The 13,598-nt window shown below is 38.4% G+C and overlaps 1 protein-coding gene across 4 annotated transcripts in view; it reads right to left on the bottom strand.

The window, feature by feature from the left end:
• The window catches only part of LYST (lysosomal trafficking regulator), a 193,302-nt gene that overhangs the window by 141,234 nt on the left and 38,470 nt on the right, over nt 1-13,598 (bottom strand). For all 4 annotated transcript variants that reach the window (XM_004620365.2, XM_055146687.1, XM_055146685.1 and 1 more), the window contains one exon: nt 2,608-2,698. In XM_004620365.2, the coding sequence (XP_004620422.2) occupies nt 2,608-2,698 (91 nt within the window). The remainder of the gene's footprint in view (nt 1-2,607; nt 2,699-13,598) is intronic.

Below are 13,598 nucleotides of genomic sequence, written 5' to 3'. Positions count from 1 at the left end.
AATTGTTCTGAATTTATATTTTATCCCATCTTACAAATATCCAGTAGGGTTAACAATTAAAATAGAGGAGTATATGAAATCCAATCATGAACAGTTTTGTAAGGGTTTTTATCAGTGATTCAATAAAAAAGTTTAAATAAAAAAGAATTATTTTAGTTTAATGTCTTAATATACTAGTAGCTTGAATACTTTCTGAAATTACTTAAAACCATTCAACAGATACATATATTCTCCAAGACAAAGGTTTAAAGAGTTCCTCATTCAAAATACTTAGTGAGTGTGCCATGCACCTAACTAGATACAAATCTAGTTTCTAGTACTGTTTCATTCTTGGTGCCTAGAATCTGGTACCTGGTACATGGTCAACACTCAATGATAATTTCCTGTAAGGAATGAATAAATCCTCTCAATAATTAAAAACATAATGAAATTGAGTTTTACTTTGTAATAATATAAGTCAAAATATAAAATACTGTTGTAATTTAGAATTAAAGTTTTTAAAGATACAAGTCTGTCTATGCAAAAGAACCAGCAACAAAGACAACTTTCCCCAAAGAAAAATAATAAGAATTTTGTCCCCCTCCCTCACCTCCCCCACCTGGGACCAACCCTGCTGGTGCTTTGAGGCCACCAGGTTTCATGAGGCAGTGGTCAGGGGACAATATAGGGCCAGAGATTGAACTCAGAGCCTCATATATGCCAAGCTCAGGTTCGGTCTCTTCAGTTATCTCTCCAAATCCCCAATTAGATTTCTGAAATGACTAATAATTTGTGAATTCTACAAATTTAGAAGAAAATAAGAGCAGAGAATTGGGAAACCAACAACAACAACCAAAAAAAAAAAAAAAACCCTAGAGAACATGACAGGAGCTTCACTCACTCCCTGAAAAAGAGAACTCTGTGCCAGAGAGGTAGCACAAAGGGCTGGAGCTCTGGGTTTGCACGTAGAAGCTCCAAGTTTTATCCTTGGCATACGCCCCCCATAACCTCTGAGCACAGCTGGGAGTAGCTTCTGAGCACCACTGGGTGTGCACCCCCCCCCGAAATACATTTTAAATGCATATGATATTAAAGTACAATTATAAAAAAAAAGAATTTTGGGGTGGGCTGGGCCATACCCAGTGGTTCTCAGTGGGCTCTTCCTTGCTCTGATCATGATTTGAACTGATGTAATCCTAAGTAACACTTGGTAGTGCTCAGGGGACCAGGGATAAAACCAAGGTCAACTGCAACTAAATGCAAGCAAATAAATGCCTTATCCTTTTTACTACCTCTCTAACCACTACCACCCACAAAAGAAAATTTTATCTTAAGGAATTATTAAATATCTGGCAGCTTATATATCCCATAAATTGTCAAGGGGGGGATTTTTAATCCCCCCACTGAAATATTTAAACTGTTTCATATGCTTAATATTATAACATATCTTAAATAAATATTTTAAATATGTACAGCATTGAACTTAAGTATAATAATTCTATCCAGAGTTGAAAGAAAGTATTACTTCAAGTCTGTCCTTTAAAAGCCACATTAGGCTTGCTCAAGCCTGTTCTCTCCCTTGCACACGAATTTCACTTTCTTGTCTCTATGTTGCTTTGTTTGCTTTCTCCACACTCTTAAAGATCTCTTTCCTCTGTTTCTCTCTCCTCACATCTTTTTACTAATTTCTGTTCAATAAAAATTATCTTGCTTCAGGGGCTAGGGTGATAGTACAGAGGGTACAGCACTTGTCTTGCACGCAAACTACCTGAGTTTGATTCCCAGTACCAACATATGATCTCTGGAGTACCAATAGGGGCAATTTCTGAGTGCAGAGCCAGGAGTAAACCCTGAGCATTACTGGATGTCACACACACACACACACACACACACACACACACACACACACACACACACACACACACACACCACAAACAAAATTCCCAAATACAAACAAAATTCCCAAACCTATCTTACTTCCAAAATAAAAAATAAAAAATAAAAAGCCAAGTTAGACAAATTAAACTGAAGCAAACACTAGAGTACTGGTAAAGGAACCTCAACTTCTTCAAGCTTTTCTCACTCTTCGCGTTCGGGAGACAGCTCAGAGTTAGAACACATGCTATCCAAAGCAGGAGTCCCAGGTTCAATTCCTGCAGCCACATAGGCTCCCAAGTACTATTAGGAATAACCCCACCACTTAGTGGGGACACAGCCCATGGGCACTACCAGGTGTGATTTTAAAACAAAAACAAATGAACCAAAAAACCTTTTCACTACTCACTTCTCAGATGTTAAGTTGCATACACAGAATTATGCCTAGATTTTAAAATTGCACACCTAGATTCTGGTATTTTTTTTCTTTTTGATTCTGGTATTTTTAAGTTATCATTACATCAAGCAATCTAATGAAGAACTTAGTTAATCCCCTGTGAAGAATAATACAAGTTTTTGTATTATTAGAATAAAAACATGCTTGCCTAAAGAATTTTCATCTAAATATGACTGTTACATGTACTGTTATAAATTGAACTGAATAAACTATTAATGCAGAAGTAACTTTTAAATATGATTTTCCCCAGTGGGAAGTTGATAACATAAGAGATACGACAAAGAAACAAAACGTACCTGCTGCCTTTCCCTCCTGAACAGGTATCTTCCATACCAGTGGAAGGAGTGTCAGGAGAAGAGTCAGGAGTTCTTCTCTACACGTTAATGTCTATATAAAGAGACAAAAGAAGCCTTAATTTTCTGAAGTGATGGAACATTAATTCCTAATACTGTATCTTAAATTAACCCCCCCTTATCCTAAAAGGCTGCATTTGAGAAGCTAACAATCAAATGAATCTATTTTAAATCCAGTTAAAATTCAGTTTATAAACGTTTCCAGTGACAGTAGAATGTAAGAGTACTTGATGGTATTTGGCACATACTTGATAATTAAAAAAAAAAGCAGTTGTACCATGCACATTGCAAGAATTCCTCACCTATGAAAAAGCAAACTAAATGAAAATGAAAAGTTAAGCCCTATTTAATAAGCAAACCAGTAACATAAAATTACCAGAAATATGTAGTCTCCATGCAAATATAACACTGAGAACATAACTTTCAACAGAGAAACTGACATTATTATTACATAATATGAAAGTGTAAGGCTTATTAGTTATGGTAATCCCATAAACATTTATTGACTGCACACTATTTTCCACAGCACTCCCTGTCTTACCCTTCTGAAGGATATGGTCCAATAAGCCCTGGAGCGGATCTCTCATTTTGGTCCATCAAATACAAACATACAAACAATTAAAGAACAATAAAAGGTATGTAGTAGGAATAAGTACCAGATGCATTATAAATATTCTGCTTAGGAATTCAGAAAAGGAGTAATCATTATCAGAATTGTAGAAGTGAGAATGGAGGAGAAACTTGGAACATCCATAGTCAAGGAATTTACAACTAATCAAATTATTTAAATCCATGAGAAGGAGGCCTGGGTGATACCATTACAATTACTGTTAGAAAGACCAAAAATCCCTCTACAGACAAAAGTGGGTATAAAGAAAATGATTTGGTCTCTGTTACAGACAAAGAAGCAATGAAGCAATGATCCAGATGAGAGACGATGATGATGATGATGATGATGATGATGATGATGATGATGATATGAGGACTCTGACAGTAAAACTGGAAAGGAGAAATATATGCAAAAATCTGAGAGAGATATAAAATGATCTGCAGCTAACTGCTTATCAGAGAGGAGAAAATATCATAAAGAACTTGAAGATTTCTGATTTTAGGCAAGTAGGTGACTGGTAATGTATCCAGGAAGACAAAAAATTTTAGGAGTGGTATTAAGTGGAGTTAAAAATGATCAACTCACTTTTTAAACATACTGAGTTTGATCTACTAGCAGGATATCAGAAGCTAAAGAAAAAGAAGTGAAGTAAATAAAAAGAACTGGGATACACTAGGACAGAAGTCAAGGACCTGTGAAATTTCTTAAGGGAATATGCAGAATAATGAGAGCAGAATATTAAAGGTAGAGCACTGAGAGCAATAGCATTTAAGACTGAAGGATGGCAAACGCTGAAGAAAAGTCTGCAAAGAAAACTGAAAAGCTTCCCCAAAAGGAAGAAAAACAGGAGCAACCAGATTACTACTGGAATTAAGTTTAAAAACACACCTGCTAAGTATTCAGTTTGGGGATGGGAGGGAAGCTGGGGTAATTGTTGGGGTGAGGGGGGGCAGTCACCATTGGGTAGCGAGTTACTAGGAACCTCAATAGTTTTAATGGAGTGATTAAGGTGCAAGTCAGATGACTATAGCCTGAAGAGCCAGAGAGAATGAGAAAGCAGGAACATTTACACTATTCCTACTAGTGCCCTGGGCACAGAAAAGGATCAAAACTCTTCAAAAGTGGAACACTAGTGCTTTTCCAGAAGACCCTTGCAGACTGGGGAAGCAGCTCAAGTGGCAGAGTACAAGTCTGGCACATGCAAGGCCCTGAATTTAATCCCCATCCCTACATGCCACACACTGCTGAGTAGAGCTCTGGCCTCAAGCACTGCTGACATAGCCCCTATAGAAAAAATGAAATAAGCAGAACCATAACCACACACACTGTTCTTGCAATTCCCCTATCATCTTCCTTCTATCTGTCACACACTAACTTTAGTCTTTGTTTTTAGGTAGGGAGATGTCTCTAAATCTTCAGTGAAATTAAGTTTCATTAAGATTTGCTTCCAGTGCAGCAAACAACTTAACAGTTTATGTCTAAGTGCCCATCTTCTTTTTCCATCCATTCAAACAATATTTAGGAAGCCCCTACTTTGTGCCAGGTATTTTGGGTTCATTAGTGAACAAGAAAAACAATATTTACACCTTCACAAAGCTAAGTTTTCTAAGAAGGGAGACTGAAAATAATATGGAGAAAATAAGAAAATATCAGAACACTAAGCTAGGAAGTAAATTAAACAGGGAAGGGGCTGCAGATTGATAAAAGGGAAGGAATTTAAAGAGAATACTCAAAACAGGCCAGCAGGGCCGATATTGATGAGAAGAAAGCATCCAAGTAAGATTTAGAGGGCCAGGGCTCATAGAAGTATATTTAGAGTGGTAATAGATTTGGTTTTCTCGTAGAACAGCACACAAGACAGTGTGGCTGGAGCACAGCCAGTGAGAGGAGTGTTACGAACTATAGCCCAAGGGTTTAGGTTAGTGAGGTAGACAGTAAGAAATCTAATGTGATCTTCAAGGGCATTCGGAGGATTTCAAATTCATTTCTAAACATGACAGGAAACTTCCAAATATGGTTCCCAGTCTTCTATCAATAGATGGACTCTAGTCCTTCACCATCATGTCTTTTTTCTGCCACCTTCTGCCCCAAACATACTTAAATGTTCTAAGAAACATGATCTGTAGCAATAACTTAAAATTCTTGAAACAAAGCGAGTGTTATATCAAAGGGCTCATTTCTATGTGCTTTACTTAAAAATTAACAACATTCCCCATGCCTAAGTGTAGGATGACATTACTTTGTCCTTTCCCACCCCCCTTGCCTCAAGCTTGGAGCTCATCCTGGTTTTTCTCGGAGTTTAGGCTTACCCCAATCACACCCATCAAGGTATCCCAGTCACCCCCATCCCTTTGTTCAGCTGTAATCACTTCTCTATGCTCTCTTCCCCAAAAACAGTTAATCCGCTTTCCCTTAATCTGACTCTGATAATTTATAAGGTCAGACCTTCCTAGGATACTGAACTTATAAGTTAATATTGCCTTTCTCCTCCCCTTATGCCTTTTGAATAATTTACTTTAAAGCAATGTTCTTTTTGTATAGACACGAGAAGACAATATTATGCTTCTGTAATTTGGGACTTAATTGGCCTCGAATATTATTCCCTCCCAGGCATCTGCTTTCTCCACTTAAGCCTCAGTTGCCCTCAGTTCCTAGCACCCCAAAAGCAGGGCCCCGACAAGGGACAGGACGGACCCAGGGCAAGTGGTGAGTTATGTGCTACCCTGGCATCGAGATGGGCCTGGCCAAAGTGCCTAATTCTTTTCTTTTTTTTTTTTTTTTGGTTTTTGGGTCACACCCGACGATGCACAGGGGTTATTCCTGGCTCTTCACTCAGGAATTACCCCTGGTGGTGCTCAGGGGACCATATGGGATGCTGGGATTAGAACCCGGGTCAGCCGTGTGCAAGGCAAACGCCCTACCCGCTGTGCTATCACTCCAGTCCCCAGAGTGCCTAATTCTTAACTATAAGTTAAGAGCTTAATCATAGACAAAAACTGTCATGATCCAAAAGTAATGATGAGACTAGGACCCTGCTAGGGACAGGAAAGACTGATCTGGCCTGATCACTGTAGTCTGAGATCGAGATGGCCCCAGGAGAGCAATTCTATAAGCTTTAATGCATTTCTTATTGTGTCCATACAAAATGATTAATATTATGAATTCTTATATGTTTGCTGGATGAGGAGAGGAGAAACACACTCATGGGACTCCGCCCTTGGGTGGATCCTCCTGGTGAAAGAGAATCAGTCCTGGGAGAAGCATCCCCTGAGGGAAAGGAACCTTACCCTATCGATTGTGACCACACCTATGTGTACACCGCAACCCCCTCATGCTGGGGTGATTTAACTAGGCTGTAAGAGTGGGTTGGGGGCCAGATCCAGAGATCCTGAGAGAGATCCAGAGCCGGGAGAGAAGCAGAGAGACAGAATGAAATAAACTGATGGAGCAACCAGTTTGGCCTTCTTCCTTCCGTCGCCTGCCCTTGACCGACAGCACACACAGTGGTTCCAGGGCACTGAACACGGGCGGTGAGACAGCCGCCCAGAGAGCCCGAGAATGCACACGCCCCTAGGTGTGCATTAGATTTTTACACCTAAGTTCTATTCAGCATGTAGTTCAACGGATTTTTAAGGGGACAGCAAAATGTGCATCGGCCTTTAAAAAATGTAAGCTAATTTTTGGTATGTCATTCCTACCAAGTTCTCCTAATCTGCCTTATCTTTACCTTCTGGAATTAAGAACATTCTGATGAGCCTGGCAGAAACTGCAGGGTGTGTGAAGTGCCTCAGACATGCTGTCCTTATAATACCGCCCTTCACTACAACAGTACACTGGCAAATTATCACTGCTATGTGACAAGATCCTACCTCCAGGCCTGACACAGGGGCCCAATTTCTCTCACTCCCAGTGAGCTCATGGCTCCCTCCCTACCGCCAAGGTGGAACCCCCTGCATTAGCAATTTTGTGAGGCTTTTCTTCACACATCATCTCAAGACTAGTGTTCTTTTCCACTCAGAGCTTCATGCCTGTTGCCCCCAAAGGGGATTAGCTTTAGGAAAGAATGAGTTTTCAAAAAATGAGACTGAAACCAGTGCAGGTTTTTTTTTTTTCATCCAAGAGGAGGATACCCCTTAGTTCACACTGCTCAAAAATACAACAGAGGAGGGGAACTATTATTATTTTATACCCAGTCATAAAAATTTCTAACACAACTCATCATTGGAGCAGCTCTCTTTAATCTGGCAGTGCTCAAGAGCCATTTAAGACTCTGCTCAGGACTGACGCCTGAAGGTGTTCAGGAGATCATGTAAAGCACCAGGTTTATTGAACTGGGGTTGGCCAGGGGCCAAACAAGCATCCTGCCTCCTATATTATCTCTCCAGCACACCCCATTTTACGTTATTCTTTTTTTCTTAAATCATTGTGAATTAGGAAAGTTAAAAAGATATTTACAACTGACTTTTAGGCGTATATAGTTCCAACAACAAATCTTTCACCTGTGTCCACTACCCTGCACCAATATCTCCAACTTACCTCCCACCCCACAGCCTGACTCTGTGGCAGGCACTCTCTACCCACTCGCCCCCATGGTCCTAGTGTTCCCTTCCCTAACTTCTCCCCCTCACCACTGGCCAGGTGATATTCCCCTACGAGGTTTCTTTATATCCCACCAGAGAGAGAGATCATTCTGAGTCTGTCCTCTCCCACTGGTTCACTTAATATGATACTCTCTAGATACATGCACACTGAAGCAAATTGTATGACTTTATCATTTCTTAAGGCTGAATAGTATTCCATTATGCATATGTCCCATAGTTTCTTAATCCAGTCATCTTTTACTGCGCATTTGGATTGTTTCCATATTTTGGCTATTGTATATAGTGCTGCAATGAACATAGTAATATGGATGTCTTTACCCCTTTTTTAAGGAATCATATAGTTCCATTACATATCTGTCCTTTGATAAGTCATACAATCTTTTTCTATTAACAGGTAACCTGGAAAATCAGCACTTGCAGCCCTGTTTTTTTTTGAATTTTTTAAAAAAAATTTTTGAGGGGCTGGAGCGATAGCACAGCGGGTAGGGCGTTTGCCTTGCACGCGGCCGACCCGGGTTCGATTCCCAGCATCCCATATGGTCCCCTGAGCACCTCCAGGGGTAATTCCTGAGTGAAGAGCCAGGAGTAACCCCTGTGCATCGCCGGGTGTGACCCAAAAACCAAAAAAAAAAATTTTTTTTTGATATCTCATAATTGTTTTTGATTTGCATATCCCTGATGATTAGAGATGTAGAGGACTTTTTCATGTGCCTTTTGCCCATTATACATATTCTTTGGTTCAATTTATATAGACTTGTTTTTCCACTTCTTCCATTGAAGTTTAATTCACTGTTATTTGCCAACTAAGCGTTGTCTGATGAAATACTTGTTTTTTTTTCTGTTAGATGATTTTATCTTTTTTTAATTTATTCTTTTATTGAATCACTATGTGGAAAGTTACAAAGCTTTCAGGTTTAAGTCTCAGTTATACAATGCTCGAATACCCATCCCTTCACCAGTGCACATATTCCACCACCAAGAATTACATTATACCTCCCCCCACCCTCCACCTCCCCAGTGTAACTGATAAATTTCACTTTACTTTCACTTTACTTTGATTACATTCAATATTTCAACAAAAAACTCATTATTATTGTTTGGAGTTTCTCCCCCCAAAGTCGGACCTGCTGAAAAGGAAGCATTTGATCATTTGTTTTCCATTGCTGAAAATGAAGAGATATGAGGTCGAGCGGCTGCAATAGAAGCTGCATGGTTTTGAATTTCTGTATTTTAGTATTTTAGTAACTAAGTCCAGAGAAATTTCTGCCAGAAATTGCATCATTGCAAGCTTGTACCTCTCTGCTACTTTATATTCCACATATGAGTGCAATCTTTCTCTGTCTGTCTCTTTCTTTCTGACTCATTTCACTTAACATGATACTTTCCATGTTGATCCACTTATATGCAAATTTCATGATTTCATCTTTTCTGACAGCTGCGTAGTATTCTATTGTGTAGATGTACCAAAGTTTCTTTAACAATCATCTGTTTTTGGGCACTCTGGTTTTTTCTAGATTGTGGCTATTGTAAACAGTGCTGCAATGAACATAGAAAGGCAGATGTCATTTCTACTATACCTTTTTGCCTCTCTGGGATATATTCCCAGGAGTGGTATTGCTGGGTCAAATGGGAGCTCAATTTCTAATTTTTTGAGAATCGACCATATTGTTTTCCAAAAGGGCTGTACCAGTCGGCGTTCCCAGCAGCAGTGAAGGAGAATCCCTTTCTTCCCATATCCACGCCAACACTGGTTGCTTTTGTTTTTTAGGATGTGTGCAGACTTGTTTTGATGCAAGTTTTATCTAAGATTCTACAAACACACTCCAATTGCAGTATTCAGAGGAATAGGATGTTATTTCATTTCTAAGTGAAAAGTTCTTAATAGATCCATTCCAGGCTAGTGCTCTCCTATCCTATCTACAGAAATCACATCACTGCCCATTCAATATTTATACTGGGGATGTGGGGGGTCGAGAGGATTGGGCTACACCTGGAAGTGTTCAGGACTGACTCCTGGCTCTTTGCTCAGGGATCACTCTAGGCGGTACTTGGGAGACCATAGCAGTGTTGAGGATCAAACATGGGTTGGTCAGGTGCAAGGCAAGCTCACTAACTGCTGTACCACCTCTCTAGTCCCCCAAATCTTACTTCTTACTAGGAAAAAAGCAGGGTGATAAAGCAGCAAGTTCTGAGCTGTTACAGAACAGAAGAAACACTGAGAGGTAGAGCACAGAATCCTGTAAACTACAAATTACTCTTCCAGAAGAAAAACATATGCCCTGCCCTTAGAACTGAGAACAACACAGCACATACCTGACTGACTTTCAGTGGATCAGTGGAGGTATGTGTCTCCTGTTCTCCTTGTTAAGTACAAGTTAACTAACTTGTTTCTCTCTTATCACAGCAAATGTATGGGGAGGGGGAAGGAATAGATGACTTTGTCTCTCAATCAAAAAGAGCTTCAGTCCAAGTTCTTTGAATCTCATACTCATCCCTAATTGACTGTATTATGTACTTTGCACCTGATCCATGAAGGACTGATAGTTCAAAACTCCTGGGAGGGAGGCATGAGGAATACTAATAAATGTGACTAAAAGGAGACTATGGGAGAGAAACATGGCCACAGATAATTTCATTCTTTAGTGGGATGACATCTATGTTCCCACACCTTAAATTTGTGCTCTGACCAATAGAATGCAGCAGAAGCCACATGTGATTTGCACTTTTCTCTCCCATATTCTTAGAATTCTTCCATCATTATGTAATGAAGCAGGAACTAATCTACTGGGAGAGGAGGGAACATATGGATGAGAACTGAGTCAGCCTGCCACAGATCCAGTCAACAGTTTTCCACCAATTGACTGAAAATTCAATTTCGAGACCAGCTGAGCACACACGCAACAGAGTTGGCCACCCAGTGGAGTCTGCCCAAAGAGCCAACTCTCAGAATCAAGAGCAAATAAATCACTGTTTTATACTAGTATGTTTTTGAAATGTAGTCTGTTACAATCACAGCAATCAACTGACACAATCATTTATTCTATCTATAAGCTAAGTAAAAAGGTAATACTGGATTATCGGCTCTTTGCAGATAGCACCACTGTGCTGCAAATTTCTATTGCAATCATATTCTCACTACTCTGTGCAGCAGGAATTCCAGAATCCCATGTGTACTCCAACATTACTGCCAGACCAATCATGCAAAAATAAATCTTAGAATGTCAATAAGCAGAATCTGTAGACCTACATGCAATAATTGAAGATCATGTGTTACTTTTACTAAATTTTAAAGTCTGTGTTATCTTCCTGAGGAAACAATTACCAATGACTTGCCAAATCCAATCACTATTACATTGTTTTCATCTGGTTTAGAAATCTTTCCAGTGTTTTCAGAATCAGTTAGACTCCTTAACAAAGTTCGCCATCATATGGCTTCAGTTTTCCAGTCTCCTCACCAGTAACTCCACATAAAACCTTTGCTCTAACTCCCTACTCTACCAGTAGATTAGATTAGAATACTGAAAGAAAAATGTGTTGCATTTTTGTTAATTATCTATAATAGTAAAATTTTGTTAAATGCATACATCTCAAAAAAGGGAAATTCTACCTCATGGTGACTCAATTAAAAAAAAGGAAATTTTTGCAAAATAAATCCTTATATATGTAAGTACTGGATCATCATTTAGTCAATAAATATACCTTTAAAATATATGTATATATTATAAATATAAAGGTTTAATAGAAGTTGATCTAGTATTTTTAAAAAACAGTGCATAAGATTAACTCCAATTTTGTTAAAGTTAGGTTATTAAACAGATCAGACAGAATGAAACATTCACAGGGTAGTCACAGAAAGTTATTTTTTCTTGTTCTTACTCTAGCTTCTAGAAAACAGCACTTGCTGTTTTCTCAGTCCAATGCTTCCTTTAAAAAAAAAATTAAATGGAGGCCACGTGGTGCTAGAGGGGTTCACCAAAGCTATTGCCAGGAATGCTGAAGGTGGGGTAGTCAGGGCTGCAGACCGAAGTCCTCTGGGCCATATGGCCAGCCCAAACTTGCCCTCCTTCCAAAGGTTATCCCTATTTAGAGATACTTCCCTCTAGTAAAGCATTTCTTGATTAGCCTCTTCTTTACACTCCCAAGACCTTCATATTGTTTTGTCATCATAGAAAGTTGCTTTGTTATTTTGGTGGAGGGGCTTCCCAGGGGTGCTAGGGACCTCCAGGGCTACACCTAGCAATGCTCACGAGGCCATGCAGTGCTAAGGATCAAAAACCAAGGCCTTGTGCACCTGAGTAGCAATTCACTGAGCTCCCTAGTCTCTGTCATATTTTTCAATCTATTTATCTCAGAAGGTAAGATCGCTGGTTAAAAAAAAAAAGTCTTTAGTATTTCTCCCCCAAAAGTATTAATACTACAAAGATGCAGAAAGAATTCATAGTATTTTTCACAGAAAAACAGATGTAAAGAAAACTACTAGAATTAAAAACTAAGCTTTTTAAAATAAATGTATATAACCTTTGGTAGAACTTTTTATTCACCAATAAGCAACAGCCTTATGCACCGTCAAAGAATGTGAGCTGGCACAGAAATTACATATACTAAGATTTTTCAAGTATGCTGTATATACTTATTAAATTTTTGTATGTTGTTCAGGGAATAAATCATTATAATTTTCTACTCATATCAGAATTAGGGCTAATTCATAATTAGGATATAGAAGGAGATATGAATCAAAAATCAGGATATATGAATCAAATCATAATCAAATGTTATATAGAAATAAACTTTATGTTGTAAGAGATCTTTTCAGTCATCCAAATAGATATATTTAAGTTAATGATAAGGTAATTGAGATCTAGAACAATTACATCACTAAATAAAGTCACTCATCTAGTTGATACAGGTATCAAAATTCAAAGTGAGAATAATTCTTTCACTTTCTTTTTTGAGGAGGTCTTCCCAAAGCTCAGGTACAGGCCATAGGTAGTACTAGAGATTTAAGCTGAAGCTTTAAGAGACAAGAATACAGATTTCTTTTATAGCTTTAAGTTAAAAAATATTGACATACGTGTGTGCATAAAATATATCTACATACATATATAAAGAATATTGGTTATATTGCAGCAGAGAAAGGGAGGAAATGATTGAAGAGAGACCTAACAGGGTGCAAGTTTTATATATTAATTTGGGTGGTAGATACATAGATTTATACATATACAAAAATACTTCCAATTATATTCTTAACATTTCGGCACTTACTACATGTAGATTATACATCAATAAAAAGTATTTATTTCTTTATAATTAATATCTATTAAGAAACAAATAGACATTAGGGAGACAAGGACTTAAGTTGTATCTTCCCTAGAATACCCGAGAAGTGTTCTGCTCATCAGAAACACAGACTGATAATTAAATTTGTAAGTGCTCATCATCATTCATATTTAGGGGAAAAAATCAAAACAATAATGAGGTAGTAACTCATGCCAATGAGAATGGTACATATCAAAAAGTCTGGAAACAGTGCTGGTAAGGCAGCAATAAGAAAGGAATCCCCCATCTACTATTGGTGGGAATGTCATATGATTCAGTCTCTATGGAAAGTAATATGGAGATTTATTTTTTTAAAAAAGGAATAGAACTACCATATGACCCAGAAATACCACTTCTTTTCTGGCATCTATCAAAAAAAACCCCACAAAAATTCATTCAAAATGATC

Source organism: Sorex araneus, chromosome 9 (genome assembly GCF_027595985.1).
Source record: "Sorex araneus isolate mSorAra2 chromosome 9, mSorAra2.pri, whole genome shotgun sequence".
Classification (NCBI taxonomy): Eukaryota; Metazoa; Chordata; class Mammalia; order Eulipotyphla; family Soricidae; genus Sorex; species Sorex araneus.
This window is presented reverse-complemented; position numbering and strand designations above follow the sequence as displayed.